We start from the raw sequence: 16,758 nt of genomic DNA, 5'->3' as shown, positions 1-16,758 counted from the left end.
TTTTCCAATTTCCAATTAAATTAAACATTATGAAAAAAACAGGGTGTCTTGTAGGGCAATGAAAACTTACCAGACTAAGAGCTGTCGTCCCAAGGAGGAGGAGATACATTTTCCCTATGGCAATAGGTGCAATTAATTAGCAAACATAATATGATGAAAATGCTTCTCAAAGGCAGCATGAAGAACGGAAAAGGCAATGCATCCAATAATAACAGAAGCGTGATTGTGCAAGATATTATAAGTAATGGCAACACATATATTAATTGAAGTACATCTTGCAAGGTGTAACATGTAACACTGCAGAAACAAGCATACAAAGAAGATGACCAGCAACTTCCATCAGATGGAAATGTCCGAAGCTAAGCAGCATGACAATCTGATGAACAGAAACAGAAGACAAGAAGAGAGAAGAACCTCAACAAGATGAAGATTGGAAGCTCGGCCAAGAAGAACAAAAGCAAACTCTCCAATCTGAGCAAGTGAAATCCCGACCTAGATTGTCATGTAAACAACCATTCAGTACTCATGAAAATGTTAGCGAACAAACCATCATCCAAAACGTTGTGGCAACTTACCAGAAACGATGTCCGAACACTATAACCAAAGGCTTTAGTAACAACAGCAGCAACAGCAGTCTTAACAACTATAACAAGGATAACAGATGCCAGCAGCAAGATATCTACATGGATCCATAGGAAATGTACATGTATAAGCATTCCAATGCTTGAGAGGAAGAGAGCTGCAAACAGGTTACGGATTGGTTCCACCTACAATATATTCATGCATCATGTCAGATGTAGCCTTTTTAATCACAAACCAAAACATTCCTTAAAAACAGAATCAGCAAATCAACCTAAGAGTACCTGGTCCAAAGTATGCTGTGCAAAGTCTGTTGTAGAAATCATAACACCAGCAACAAATGAACCCAGCTCAAGGCTAAGGCCAAGCTTGTCACTGCACTGAAAAGAGATTTCAAAACATCAAAATGATATTTGACAGCATCAAGGATTTCAGAAGTTTCCGGCACAAATAATACGATGCTGCATTTATTTGCTTGCTCAAAATGGAGACATTGATTGACTTAACCTTATCAGCCTTTTCATGCTTCAGTAATTAATGAGGCTCACCTACAAGTTTACCTTTAATATTTTCTAAGAAAGTGTGATAGGAATGGTAAACAAACGTCCGCTAATGCAAGAGAAGAATGATATTTTCGTTCTTGGTTATAAAAGAATAATGCATGGAAAGATGAGAAGTCACTGTCACTAACTAATTTCCAAAAAAAAAAAAAAAAACTAGGGTGCATTATCTCACCCATGCTGATAGTAAGCAGAATGCCACGGCAGCTAGCTGGTAAAGTTCATTTGTCTGGAGCACATGAAAAGGGGAAAAAAAAAATCAATATAAAGTTCATTGTTGTGAGATGAGTGTGGTTTGTGTGTGTGGGCGCATGTGCTTTTGAGAATCACCTGAGATGACAGCTGCATCATCAGTTTTAGAAAGAAGGGAACAAACGACCAACACAATAATGATATCGCTGTGAGATACATGGACAATACAAGCAACCTGAAGTTGGAAATAGTTAGATCAGATGCTACCTCATTGGCTACAGTTTCTACTAAGATTAAACATACAGCAAAATAAAAACTTGTGAAAAGGATTGTAGTAACCCCATAAGATTCAGTTGGCTTGCACCAGCAGTACAAGAGGTTAATTACGTTGACTTATAAGAGAGAAAGAAACTTCGTGAATGAAAAAATAAAACAAAAGGAAATATAAATGCACGTGACAGACTTACAACTTTCCCATTGAAATTATTCCTTGTAAAAGGCCACTGGTGCCACCCAAAACTGGGAGCAAAGCAAAGAGTAAACCCACAGCACAATCCTGATACAAAAAGACAAAAGAATGAATGATATGCAAGATAACTAAATCATTTGACCAATCAGAACTTGGAAAATACCTGAAAAATAAGAGTTCCAATTGTTACTTGACCATGAAGAGAATTATTTATGTTCCGCTCCACCAAAATTTTCACTACCTGGTAAAAGATCAAAGACACGGAAAAATGTAGCTTATAATCTAATAAGAATAAGGTCTAATGACAAATAACAAGACGTCATTTCTAGTTTTAGAAAATATGTGACAGTATATTTTTATTACCACCGCTGTTGATGACATGGACAGAAAGGAACCAACAAATACACCTTCTGACAACTTGGCTCCAAAGAACTGCAAACCATGAGAGCAGAAATGTTCAGTTTCCATTAAGAAACAATCATAGCTAGTGGATTCAATCAAAATCTATATTACAGTGTAAGCACTACCATACCATGGTAAGAATGCCGCACAAGAACATAAATGTCACAATTTGAAGCAGTCCACCCAAAACAGCAACAGGCCCAACAGCTTTTAACTGCAAGGATAGAAGTCTAAGGATAGCTTTATGCAAAAGAAGCTTTTGCAGGATAAAGACAGCAAACCTTTGACAAAGAGAACTCCAGCCCCAGAGCAAACAAAAGAAAAACAACACCAAACTGAGCAACAGTTTCAACCTGCATACAAGAAAGACGTCAGCAGCCATCAAACCAAAATGATTGAATGATAACGCATATAAGAACGCTATACAACAAAACCCTGATGCTGCCCTTTCTTTATACAAAAGTTGATGGTTGTCATTCATAAAATATCACCGTATTATATCTCCAAATACTGAAATGGAACTAAACTAGATGGGCAGGCTCTCTCACATTTGGCTCAGGAATAGCGTTGCAAGTTAATTAATGTGTTATTAGCAAGAGAAATTGATTAGATCACCTTATCTTCAGCCTTTTTGTTTCATTTTGTTTATCTTAAATTTTTTTGTAAATTTTATGGCCCATAGTCAAGGTATGAACTTGCACTTTAAGTTAACGCCTCAGGATCATATTTTGAAAACACAAGACAATCATCATTACAGGTTCGATAAACAAATCCAGATTTCACAAGAAACTTAGAAATTATTGAATAATGATAAAATATTCATCCAAAAATGGCAATCAGAATCTGCAACAGAAATTATGAGCCATAAATTTTAAAAACAGGAGAGACCAAACTAGGCATATCAAAGAAACAGTCACAGCTAAATTACTTCTGCTAAAGATGATCTCAAGTGACGTTTTAATGACATACCTGTACCATTTCACTAATAAAATTCAATCCCCCAGGCCCAATAAGGGAGCCGGCAAGGAGATAGCCCACAATAACCTACAATATGGGCAAGATATTAGAAGACTGAACCATAGCATTCCCATTTTATAGATCACATTTTTCTGTAACAATCAAATATATCAATATAGCAATAGAAAATGTTGGATCAGCAATCAACTAAAAATATAAAAATGAAAAGCCCCAGATACAATAATTAGCTATTGTAACAAAATACAGACCGGTTGGCCCAAACAGGAAAAGAGAATTCCACCAATGGCTGCAGAAACTATCACAACCACCAAATCTGATATTAGCCTGCATGAATTTGAAGCAGTACAGTATTACAGATCGATCTCAGGGTGAAAGAGTGGGGAAACAGCAGTATCATCAAGAATTATGAAAATAAAGGGCATTAACAAGCAATGTTTACCATTCACTTAGAAGTAGCACAATTAGCAAAGACAAGATCCAAAGACATAAGCCCAACAAAAACAAGTAATAGGAGGAAGTATTGGTTTTTCCATTCAGCACAATTTTCTTGATGGGGACCGATACTGACACAAAATTACCTACCATAGGATTAAATTGCCATTCAGATCCATCAACAATTGAAAATTATTTCCAAAAAGGAAGGGGGGAAAAAACATGCCCAGAAATCTAGCATTTTACCAGAGTTATTATATCTGGATTTTTAGAGCATTCTATTATTTAAAATAAATTACAAGCAAAAAATCATAATAAATGTCAACCTTAAATCCAACTGAAGTACTGGGTATTTGGATTTCTTGTTTGACATCACAAAAACATTGTCCTGCCACACAGTAGGATAAACGAATAGATGAGTCGGATGAAAATTAACAAACTAAAAGCATAATGTACAACCAACCAAGGCTTTGCATCATAAGTCAGAACACCTTTCTGTCAATCAAGGTTGTTGCATCATCAGAATCTTCATTCTCCAAGGAGAACACGTCTTGAAATTGAAATGATCTGGTAGCACTGATAAGGGGGGGAAATTCAATATAAAAGAGAAAAGGCCTTCTGGTAATTCAAGAAAACTACATCTAATCACCCATTATAAATGACTAATTTATTAGTAACAGGTCGTACTTTCCCTCCTGAGTATCATTTCTCTTGCCTTTATCGTGAGTAATCTTTGCTACAGTCTCCAATACAGCCTGCAAAATATGACCAAAATGTCTATAACTCACATTTACGTAAACAATAACACAGCTCAACTATCAACAGAAGACTATGTTTGTTCACTATAGACACGAAAGGGCAATAAACTATCACAAAATGAATGTGAGGGGCAAAGATTTGACAAACACAGTACAAGTGTTGTACGAAACAACCAACTTTCAGAGATGGAGGCATCTCTCCTTACATTTCTTTTTGTAATTCCTTTTCATGGGGCTTGTTATATTAAATTGACCAGCGTATGGCAATGAAAACATTATTTTGCTGCATAATAAAATGCATTTTTCCTCTACAATCTATAACTAAAACAATTTACGGCACAAAATATCTGTGCAACTATGCACACAAAAATAGGCGTACCTGTTGATCAGCTACAGTAGTGTTGAAGCTACTCTTATCAGCTCCTAGCAAAGATGGAAGAGAATAATTAAAATCCATTCACAATGCTTCAAACAGATTTATGAGCCAGATGATTTATGTTATGGACAGTGAACCAAGAAAATTAGATGAGTCTGGAATGAGAAATAAAATTAAACATAGTATATAGAGGACAATGCTATCATGTCATTCATTCCCAAAAACACAACGTAATGCTACGATTCACCACCTAACGAATACCCACCAGTACAAGCATAGAACAACGTTAGGGAAGGGAAATTGACAATCGAGCACAGCCTATGTAAGTTTTCATGACATTTGGGCATGAGAGATTTTCATTTAACCACACATCCTGCAACACCTACCTTAGAACAGAAAAATAAGGAAATTAAAAAAAAAAAAAAAAAAGAATTCAAAAAGCAGCTTTCACTAACATCCCAACCATGTCAAGCCTCCAAGAACATGGAGCAAATCTAGTTATCTAGATGCTATGGTCAAGTGTGGTAACTCCCTAAACCATGCTGCTTTGTAGATACGCTTATGCACCATATAGAAGTACACCTGCGGGAACACCTTCCCACAAGGCAAATTTTTTCTAAGTTGAAATGCATAATTACTTCCGCTAGTTAATCGGTTGAGTATTTTAGGGGCAGACAAGTTGCCCTTTCGATGCCACCAGAATTTCATTCAACACAACCGAATAAACCACGTCTTGCACTAGGAAGTTTCACCCTGGCACTCTGATTTCGCCTTAAGAGCAAAGATTAATTCATACAATTATTTTTTATATAATTTGAAAAATTACAAACAAAAGATCAACTACTTTTGTGCTCTATTCTCCCGAACCAATAAGCAGTTCACAAAAAATGAAAAACGGAGAAGCAATAAGCAAAAAACGAAATAGCTCCAGGCCCAGGTCAAAGATCATTGTAAAAAATTATGAAATAGCACAGTTAGAAGAGAAAATAAAAACCTTCAGGCTGGTCATTCTCGGAAAATTCTTTCTCAAGGACACGATCGAACATTTTAGCCAAGCTGCCATCACCAGGATCCGATGAAGATGAGTTTGGCATACTCCCGTAGAACCTTTCTCGTACTTCCTTCTCCGATCTGGCGGGAGCACAGACCCTCGCACAAATTGCGATGGATAAAACACAGCACCAGAATCCAAACATCCCCCATTTTTGGGGGATTCCAACTGCCATCAAATTCAATGCAAGTATCGATTTTTTCAGCAAGTGCAATTCAATTCAACAGAAGCATTGAAAAGCTAAGACGAGAAATCAACAGGGAGTGATTCAGAAAAGGAAGCACTTGAAGCGAAGATTCGATCTTTGAAGCTTAAAGAAGTATTATTTCGGAAGGTCGTTACGTGATTTGCAGTTTTGATTCCTTAGGGGCGGGATGTGACCGCAGGTGAACGCTCTCACGAGAGCAGGGGGAAAAAACAATATTAATACGAAATTACAAAAAGGTTACGGGGACAGAGACCGCAGTTCGAAGAAGCATGAGGACTTTTTCGTAATTTAAGCTCTGTAGAGTTCCATTTCCACCTGACCCGTGAATTGAAGGCGAAGGAAGGCTCACCTTTTTAGTATTATATTAGCTCTTATGTTTAATATAAGATCTTATTTGATTTTTATTTTGATTTTAAATATAAGATTTTAACTTACTTTATTTCTTATATTTATATATTTTTTTAAAGTAGTCTTTCTAATAGTAGTAGTTATATTCAATACACTTGATTAACAAGGATATTTTATAAAAGACAACACTTATTTATTACAAATAACTAATTTAGTTTATTTTCTTAATCTCATCAAATTAATCAACTAGCTTTTATAATTAAGGTGGGAGGCAGTAATTTATTATTTTGGTGGTTGGTCTAATTACGCTTTCTAAACATTTTTTATTTTATGTCATTGGTTGAAGTTGACAACTTCTTGCACATATATGGACCTTTAAGTATAACACTTTTTTTTTTTCAAAAAAAGTCCTTTTGTTATTTAGTTAGAGTATGATGGAATTGTCTTGCCTTTACGTAGGTGTGCATCAATTTGGGCATCCCATGATTTTGAACTTTCCTTCATATCTTGTTTTTCCTTCACATGCATCTTATTGAAAAGGTTGCCCACATTTGAGGTGATTGGATCAATGTTCATTGGCTCACGTCTCTGTTTAGACTGGACCAACAAAAAATGATAATCATATTTAATACATATCAGTTTGTGTATAATGCAACTTATTTATCAAGTTTTAGACAATTTATGATATACTCCTCCGGTCCTTAATATAAGACCCATTTAACTAATTTGATTAGATTAAGGAAGTTAGGTAAGTTAGTTAATTATAAAAAAAATGACACATTTTTCCTAAAACACCATAATTATTTTTCTTAATACATCATCTCCCTCTTCTATTTGATTAGGATTGATAGAGTATCCATAGGGGTAATTTAGAGAAAACTGATAAATATGAGAAATGGGTTTTATATTTAGGACCAAAACTAACTTAAGAATTAGATCTTAGATTAAGGACCGGAGGAGTACTAATTTCAACGTAAATGACCAAAATATTAGTGGCATCCTAATATTAATATTGAATCTTAAAAAATACTCCTCCGGTCCTTAATATAAGACCCATTTAACTAATTTGATTAGATTAAGGAAGTTAGGTAAGTTAGTTAATTATAAGAAAAGTGACACATTTGTCCTAAAACACCATAATAATCTTTTTTAATACTTCCTCTCCCTCTTCTACTTGATTATGATTGAGGGAGTATCCATATGAGTAATTTAGAAAAAATTGATAAATATGATAAATGAGTCTTATATTTAGGACAAAAACCAATTTAAAAATTGAGTCTTATATTAAGGACCGTAGGAGTATTTTTATAAAGCAGCTACTTTGTCCCTTTTCATAGTCTATATTTCTCCCCATAGTTAATAAGAATCGCCAACTACATATTTATTTATGTAATGAGAACTTTTGTCACTCAGGCTAGCCTAAATTAGAGTAATTCTCATGGAAACTTTAGTCTATGCCGAATCCATGTCACACTGAGTGATGCAAATGCCCATCCTCACTTTGGGAAAAATTATAAGGGCATGTAAATTTTGCAATTTTGCGCCCCTAGATTAATAAACAAAATATTTATAAATAACAAAATTAACTAATTTTATGAATATCTATACTATATTAAGATTGAATGGAATATAATCTAACTCATTAAATCATATGTAATTTCAATCCCATGTTTTGAACTTTGCACCAGTATAAAAGCAACAGCCAATTTATAAAAATTAGTTTGAAGAAGGTATAGAATTTATTTGTCTAGAGGTTATTTTATAATTTACACCAAAGTTCATAATTTAAGCCCAATTAATATTAATAATAACAAGACAATAAATATAAGGCCAGCAAAATTCCACAAGTCTAAATAAACAAAGTGAAAGAAAACTTAAAAATTCAATGCACACCAACCTTTCATATTTCTCTCTGGTAGTACCTGCCTACCCACCCGGAAAAAGATTGATATAACGTGGCACGCTTAGCGTTCATCCCCTCCGATATCTTATCCTCAGGTAGCGTGTGCTTCCCACGAGTCAAGTAACACTCACAATCCAATCTCGCTCTATTATTTCTCATCCGCCCTTCAAAGTGCTCAGAGAGGGAGAGAGAATAATGGAGTCGGTTCTAAGTCCTGTTGGTTCAGGCTTCTTCTGCCACACCCCAGCTTCATCCAAGAGAGCAATTGTGGGTACCCAATTCAATTCTTGCTCATTTGCTGGTGTTCATGGCGGCACACCTAAACGCACCGTGTTGGTGAAAGCTGAGGGTGCGGGAATCAACCCAGATGTCAGGAAGAGCGAAGAGAAAGTGGTGGACTCTGTGGTCGCCACTGAGCTCGCTAAGCCCCTCACTGCTTATTGCAGGTCCACTCTTCTTCTTTCCTTTTGATTTTCTTAACGAATTTCAAACTATCCCTGGGATATATATATATATATATTTCCCTTTTTTGTTTCGTTAGAGAATGATCAGGATTTTATGACGTAGATGACCATTTTGGTTTGTAACAAGTGGAGATTTTTTTATGGGAGTTGATGTACTGTACTGGAATTTATTAAAGGGGGGAAATGAATCCTTGTGCAATTAGGCTGAATAAGAACTTTGTTATCTGTAACCTAGTTAGGGACGTTCAGTCGTTCATAGCCAAAATTCTCATTGTAGAGTGCTTGACAGTGGCTTAAGTGCTTGTCAAGCTCCATGAATATCATTACCTGGATAAGCTCATTTTCATTCATGCTTCAGTATACAGAATACCTCTTTCTGTAAAATAATGTTCTTCACAGGTTAGTATTTGAGGGACCATCTTTTCAATTAAATAGTTGGTGACCACTTACACCTTTCTATTATATACATCTCTGCTCCTTCATCATGAACATCGATGTGTTTTCTCAATTGAATTTTCCGATATTGATGTATATGACATTCTGAACTGAAGTATCAGGAAGGGAGCAAGTCTCTTTCTATGGCTTAAGTTGCCAGCAAGCATAATCATGCACATAGTTTTGTAGTATAAGAATATTCGTTTATTATTGTAGTCACCAGTAGTACACCAGCAAACCAGGCTAAGTGTCAATGGCCAGGGAAATGATGGTGGGATATACTTCATGGCATTAGAGTTTAGCTGATTATTCTATAAAGGCTACTGTAAATAAAACGTAACATGATATAGAGGCAGCTGATTTCTTTCATTATGGTATCTTTGAATATTGCTAAGTTCATGGTCCTGCCGATTAGACTAGGCTCTGCCTGATTGAGCATGATGATTCTCCATCATATTCTCAACAGGTTTAGGGTTACAATGGGTTAAAATTTAGGAGTCCATGGTGAATGCAGACCCTGGGTCAACGAGGACATTTTTTTGGCCGAAGAATGAGGGCATAAATTATATGACATAAAAAATATATGAAATTTTAATACACACACACACACACATGTATCTGTTTGGATTTAGCGCGTACGAAGTTATAGGGGTAGTGAGGGCGAAATTTCAAAATTTACAATACTTGCAAATTTTCCCAAGTTGAGTGGCAGCATTTGCCCACCCTCAACTCTATCGATCCACCACCCATGTGGCCATAGAATAGTTCCTTCTACGATACAATCGATTGATTCCCCATCATGTTCCTTGAGAAAAGTTGCATTTGGCGTAGTTAATCCACCGAAGCAAACCACACTTTGATATAGAGTAATGCAGCTACAGAGATGCTTTTGTAAGCAGATTGAACCATTCTTGGACATTGGGCATATTCTGGCTAAATGAAGTATGGCGTGCGTTATGCATAGCCAACATTAATCTCAGTAAAATCACTCAATATATTTGATCTTTGATCTCTAAATAGCAAGACTAGGTATGATTATTATATCTTTTGGATCTATATAACCTTGTGCATGCTATTATTATTGAGCTATAGTGTCCACTAGACGGCTAGTTCATCTATTATTGCCTTTTTTTTGGGTGGAGGGTCTGTATGTTAGTCTTGTCTTCCTAAATAAATAACCTAGACTATTATTTGAGACGCAAGATAGAAATAGCAGGTTTATAAGGGACATGCCATTCTAACACCTCAAGGTTTATATCCTTTGAGGTAACCCAGCCCCTTATAATTTACACTTGTGATACAGTATGTGTGCTTCTGCTTTCTCTTCACTGCCATGCCTTTCAATTGTGCAGCTGTAAGGAGAAGTGAAATGAAATTCAGCTTTGGAAAGGTAGAAATTCATGTAATTGTAAAGAACCTTAGAGATGGAAAGATAAAGAGAAGGGAGAAAATGAGAGGAAGAGAAAGAAGAAAGCGAATTCCACATATAAACTCATTCTTGTGTCACTTACATTCTCATCATATAGCAAATTTTGACCTCAAGGACACAAAAATGGCTTATAATTATGTGTTTTAGGTTTCAAGGATATGTGTGTTAATGACTGTGGGGGTGTTTTTGGTGCAGATGTTGGAGATCAGGGACGTTCCCTCTGTGTGATGGAAGCCATGTAAAGCACAACAAAGCCACAGGGGATAATGTTGGTCCCCTTCTGTTGAAGAAGTGATGTGAAACTGTTGTGATCTCTTCTGTTGTATTAGGGGAGAGTAATAAGGCAGAATAGTTTTTACTTTTTTATTATATGCAGCAAACTAGTGAATTTAATGTCGGAAATATAGAATTGAGCCCAGCGTGATGTGAATCCTCTTCCTTGTGGTGGGGGTCTGACTGGTATTTGCCGAAGCGCCCAGTTTTCTAGAATTAGTATCTCCATTGGTTTTGACCAGAATTAAGTTGACTTATTAAATGAAATTTAAGTCATCTAACTCTAACATGCGTGGATGTATGCCAGATTTAAAATGTTAATGTACAGTTTGGTACCAGGGAAATAGAAGGGAAGGGAAGGGAGAAATTTTTTTAATAAGCTCTATTTTAAAAAAATTAGAGAAGTGAGGTTTTAAAATTTTAATAAAGAAAAGAAGTAATATAAAAGAGTAACAAAAATTAAATAAAAGTCTTTAACCCCAGTTCTTTAATTTTTCAAATTAAACTAATTAAAATTTTTTCTTCCCTCCCTTTCTTTTCATTTTCCTGGTACCAAACAAACCTTAAATATTGGTAAATTATGTCTTCTTAATGTAATATCTCTGTAAGCTCATTACGAAAATACTTCCATTTTTAACTCTCACCTTATGTTTTAGTTAAGAAGAAAATACGTCTCTTTCTCAAACTTCAGTGCATAAAATCCCAGGAAATTGCGACGCATGACTCTTATGCTGCACCTGCATCCAATTTGGTTTTCCAGGGCGAGAAATATTAAATATACTTCATTTTCTATAAAATATATATTTATTTTGCTTTCCCATTAATTACATGTCTCAGCCAGAAAAAAAAAAAATTATGTGCCTTAATTCGGACATCTAAGTTTAGTACTCTAGTCGGATAAAAAGAAAATGAGAAACGAAGTAGGATAAACACACACAATTCGAAACCTCTCATCCTCTCTTTTTATTCTTTTTTCTCTCTTTTTTTTTAAAACAGTTAAATTAACTTATTTTAACGGTTTAGATTTTAATTTTTTATCAACTATTTATAAAAAAATTTTAAAAACATTTAGCGTATTTGTAAACTATTAGAATTAAATTTTAATATAATTTGTAATTTGTAATTTATTATTTTTATAATTTAATATTTTAATAATAATTTAAAAAATTTAAATATGAACTGTTAAAATATTAATCTAATAGTTAAAAAAAGAAAAATAATGAGAAGAAAAGAGAAAGAGGTTTCAAACAGCGCACACTCTGTGATATTGAAACAAAAGGCGGGTGGAGGTTGTGGACTATTCAATGAAAATAAGATTATTAGTCATTACATGCGTGCTTCGTTTGAATTTCAAAGCGAAAAGCGTGCTCCGTCCTCAGAGGGCTACACAAGTAATTAGACCATAGATCACACTAATTAACCAACCTGGATGCCAATTCCGCAAAGCTGGATTTGGAATTTTCAAATTAATGATTTGCTGTTTACAGTTTTTTTTTTAATTAATTCGCACCTCAAGCGTGTGGACAAAGCGGGCCAAAGCTTTCCTCTTTTCCTCTTGGAAAAATGATAAGCAGAGGCGTCGTGGACAACTGGTGTCCTGTATGTTCAGACAAATCCTAGAGCCAAGTGTTGTACTCTACTGCTCTCTGCGGTTTTTTATTTTTATTTTTTATGAATATAATATTTTTACGGATATCCATCTATCTATTACTTTTTCTTCTTATCCATCTATCTATTACTTTTTCTTCTAATTCAAAATATAAACTAAATTTTATTAGTAGAGTTTTTTTTTTTATAAAATAACATTTACTTTTATCTAAGTATTTAATGATTTTTTTTATTTTACTTTTTATATATTTTCTTTCCTTTTTGATTCATTTATTACATCTTTTACTTATTTTCTTTATTAATAAAAACATATTTGGGAAAAAATATATGCCTTGCATATTTATTGTTTTAAACTGATTTTAACTAGTTTCTTCATAACGTAAATGGATAAAGTTTAGCTTATATTTTGAATTGGAGGGAATATGATCTCTCTTATCTCCTATTATCATTAATATCTCCCATTATCTCTGCTATCCATAATTATCTCTTATTATCATAGAATTTGTAAATTCTATTGAAGATGTACAATTGTGCCTATAAACAGATGGTTTGTATCATATGTTGAGTATATGTATGGAATAAAAATAATCTTTTATTTTTTTTATTTTCTATTCTCTACTTTTCCTCTATATTCTACCATTTATTTTATAACATGATTCAAAGTTTTAAATTAATTCAATTTTTATAAGATTCAGTTTAACAACTGAACGGTAAATAACAACAAATTTTGACAAAATACCTAATTTACAATTTCACCATTTTCACAGTTTTTTTTTGCTGAATTTTTCTTCCTTTATTTTAACAAATTTGAGACTTGAAAGCTTGGTTGTTAATCCTTAAATTGTTATAGTAAATGTTTATCATGTATAGTGAATAACTAGATGAAATTTGTAAATAATATGAAAGAGAAGTCTCATTCATTTATTTTAATAAGTTTAAAATTTGGAAAAAACACTTATTGTCAACCTCTTATAATATACTAACTCCGGTCCTTAATATAAAATCTTATTTGATTTTTATTTTGATATTAAATATAAGACTCTAGTCCACTTGTCTCTCATATTCATACATTTTTTTCTAAGATAATCCTTCTAACAATGATAGTTCTAGTTAATATATTTGATTAGTAAGGAGATTTTAGGAAAAACAATCCCTATTTATTACAAATAATTAACATAACTTATTTTTAAACCTCCTCAAATTAGTCAACTAACTCTTATAATTAGGACCGGAGGTAGTATAATTAAAGAATTGTGGTGCATAGTTAAAGGAATTTTTCAAATAACATGAAGGAGGCACCTCATTAATTGTCAAACTATCATAATATCAAGTAACTAACAAAGTGTGGTGAATAGTTAAAAAATGTTGTAGTTAACCTGTAATAAAACTTAATAATTAACTTATGTGCCATTACATCTTGTCTTAAACATGAGATTCAGGTAAGAATTTGTATTGGTCTCACTTATAAAATCTCAATTTTTTTTTTGTTTCACTGGCTTACATCGCCTCTAAGAGGAATTTCATCCCATTTTGGTGCCCCGACACTAAAATGAGATTATGAAAGTTCACGACACCACTTGTGTAATTTTCCCTAACTAATATGCAGATAGTTTATCGCTTTTAAAAAAATTTATTCCCACTATTTAGTGATTAACATTTAATGTGAAGAGATAAAAATTGGCCAATAAAAATAGAGCACTTCTTTCTTTCTTTCTTTCTTTTTTGCCATCAAGCAAAGGTATTTCTTTCTGTTACTATAAGGCGTCTCCGATTATCTCAATAGAATCAAGAAGATGTGATCAGGCTATCAAATTTGCATCCGTTTAAAACCCAGTAATCATATCTCGGGAAAGAAAAAAAATTGGATCAAATTTTTAATAAGACAATTTAAAAAGTATATAATTATTATCCTACTTAGTGATTCATAAATTTTTTTTATCAGACTTGGCGATCCATTTTGAGAACGAGAATAGCACTATGGAAAAAAATTTAATACTACTTCTGATTCTAATTATAAGAGCCAGTTGACTAATTTAAGGAGATTAAAAAAGTAAGTTGAATTAATTATTTGTCCTAAATAGATGTTATTTTTTCTAAAATATCTTTGTTAATCAAGTATATTAACTAGAACTATAATTATTAGAAGGATTATATTGAAAAAAATTAAATAAATATGAGAGATCAGATAGATTAAGATCTTATATTTAGAATTAAAATAAAAATTAAACAAAATCTTATATTAAGAACAAAAGGAAGTAAAAAAGAAAGGGGAAATCACAAATAAAGACCCTTGAATTAGCAAAATCACTCTATGGTCACCTGAATATGCTAAATTACTATGAGGGACCCGGTCTCAAATTGTAATTATGAAATCATGGCCAAATTACCAAAATACCCCTCTTTATTATTATTTTTTTAATAGGGAAAGCCACTACCTCACCGGAATCCAGCCACCGGCGCCGGAGCTTCGGCGGCCGGACGCCGGGGTCCGGCTGCCGGAGCTCCGGCGCCGGCGGCCGCTTCCGGCGGTCTTCCTTTATTTTTTTTGAAACTGTTTTTTTTTTAAATTGGGGGGAAGTGAGGTTGGGGGGATTTGATCCCCCAACCTAATGCTTCCCAAAATAAGGAATGACCATTGAGCCAACAAATTTTTGTTAACATTATGATGCAAAAAAAAATATAAGTTAACTCATTTACTCTTGTTCCAGGTGATAACAACAATACATTTGGAAATAACAAGTTCTGATTGTAAAATAACACGTCTGGAATAAAAATTTAACAATATGTTTTTTTTATAACAATAAATTTTGTTGCAGGCAATAACAACAATACATTTAAAAATAACAAGTTCTGATTATAAAATAACAAGTTTGGGATTAAAATTTAATAACACGTTTTTTTTATAACAATACACTTTGTTTCAAGTGATAACAATAATACATTTAAAAATAATAAGTTCTGATTATAAGATAATAAGTCTAGGATTAAAATTTAACAACACGTTTTTTTATAACAATTAATTATTTTATACTTTAAAAAATAAATTATTTATAACTTATAAAAAATATTTTTAATATATTTATTTCTCTAAAAAAATACTTTTTAATCTGTATATCTATACAACTCATTATAAATCAAACTACTTCTTATAAATTATAAAGTATTTATAATAAGGCATTTTTGATTTATTAATCATAGTATAAATTTTATATTATTTCATTCTTTAAATATTAAAAATAGTTTTTATATTTAAAGAATAAAATAGTATTTTTAATTATAAATTAGAGATAAATTTCATTTATAAATTTAAGCAGTCAAAAAGTATTTTTAATGCACAACAAATTGTACTATTTATAATTTATAAGAAGTAGTTTGATTTATAATAATTTGTATAGATATATAGATTAAAAATTTTTTAAAAAAAATTAAAAAAGTGTGTTGCCATTTTCCCTAAATTTTATTTATAAATTTGAACAATAAAAAAGTATTTTTAATCTATAAAAAATTATACTTCAAGTTCTGATGATAAATTGGAGATAAAAATTATTTTTTAGCAAATTAAATAGATTACAAGTACTTTTTATAAGTTATAAATAATTTATTTTCCAAAAGTATAAAATAATTAATTGTTATAAAAAAAGGTGCTGTTGAATTTTAATTCCAGACTTGTTATTTTATAATCAGAACTTGTTATTTCCAAATGTATTGTTGTTATCACTTGAAACAAAGTGTGTTGTTATAAAAAAACATGTTGTTAAATTTTAATCCCAGACTTATTATCTTATAATCAGAACTTGTTATTTTTAAATGTATTGTTGTTATCACTTGAAACAAAGTGTATTGTTATAAAAAAACGTGTTATTAAATTTTAATCCCAAACTTGTTATTTTATAATCAGAACTTGTTATTTTTAAATGTATTGTTGTTATTGCCTGCAACAAAATTTATTGTTATAAAAAAAACATATTGTTAAATTTTTATTCCAGACGTGTTATTTTACAATCAGAACTTGTTATTTCCAAATGTATTGTTGTTATCACCTGGAACAAGAGTAAATGAGTTAACTTATATTTTTTTTGCATCATAATGTTAACAAAAATTTGTTGGCTCAATGGTCATTCCTTATTTTGGGAAGCATTAGGTTGGGGGATCAAATCCCCCCAACCTCACTTCCCCCCAATTTAAAAAAAAAAAAACAGTTTCAAAAAAAAAATAAAGGAAGACCGCCGGAAGCGGCCGCCGGCGCCGGAGCTCCGGCGGCCGGACCCCGGCGTCCGGCCGCCGACAGTGGCC

General features: G+C 32.8%; 2 protein-coding genes across 2 annotated transcripts; one reads left to right on the top strand and one right to left on the bottom strand.

Moving 5' to 3' along the window:
• Positions 1–414: 414 nt before the first annotated feature.
• Positions 415–6,126, bottom strand: LOC114761064 (K(+) efflux antiporter 5; the record flags this gene model as incomplete). The annotated part of the gene is made up of 17 exons (XM_028950380.1): positions 5,741–6,126; positions 4,750–4,793; positions 4,300–4,367; positions 4,104–4,188; positions 3,939–4,000; positions 3,429–3,504; positions 3,172–3,246; positions 2,484–2,555; positions 2,333–2,416; positions 2,164–2,232; positions 1,964–2,041; positions 1,799–1,887; positions 1,470–1,566; positions 1,315–1,368; positions 864–959; positions 576–767; positions 415–492 (listed from the first exon to the last, which is right to left on the bottom strand). Coding segments are annotated over exons 1-17 (1,551 nt in total), but the record flags the coding sequence as incomplete, so codon positions are not given.
• A 2,218-nt stretch (positions 6,127–8,344) lies between these two features.
• Positions 8,345–11,124, top strand: LOC114761072 (CDGSH iron-sulfur domain-containing protein NEET-like). Its single transcript, XM_028950387.1, has 2 exons — positions 8,345–8,702; positions 10,780–11,124. Exons 1-2 carry the CDS (start codon positions 8,452–8,454, stop codon positions 10,877–10,879), a joined length of 351 nt encoding a protein of 116 aa, XP_028806220.1. The 5' UTR covers positions 8,345–8,451; the 3' UTR covers positions 10,880–11,124.
• Positions 11,125–16,758: the final 5,634 nt, after the last annotated feature.

This window comes from Neltuma alba, unplaced genomic scaffold, assembly GCF_004799145.2.
Source record: "Neltuma alba isolate B1F8T4 unplaced genomic scaffold, ASM479914v2 tig00001660_pilon, whole genome shotgun sequence".
NCBI classification, from domain to species: Eukaryota; Viridiplantae; Streptophyta; class Magnoliopsida; order Fabales; family Fabaceae; genus Neltuma; species Neltuma alba.
The sequence above is the reverse complement of the archived record's forward strand: the minus strand, read 5'-3'. Positions and strand labels throughout refer to the sequence as shown.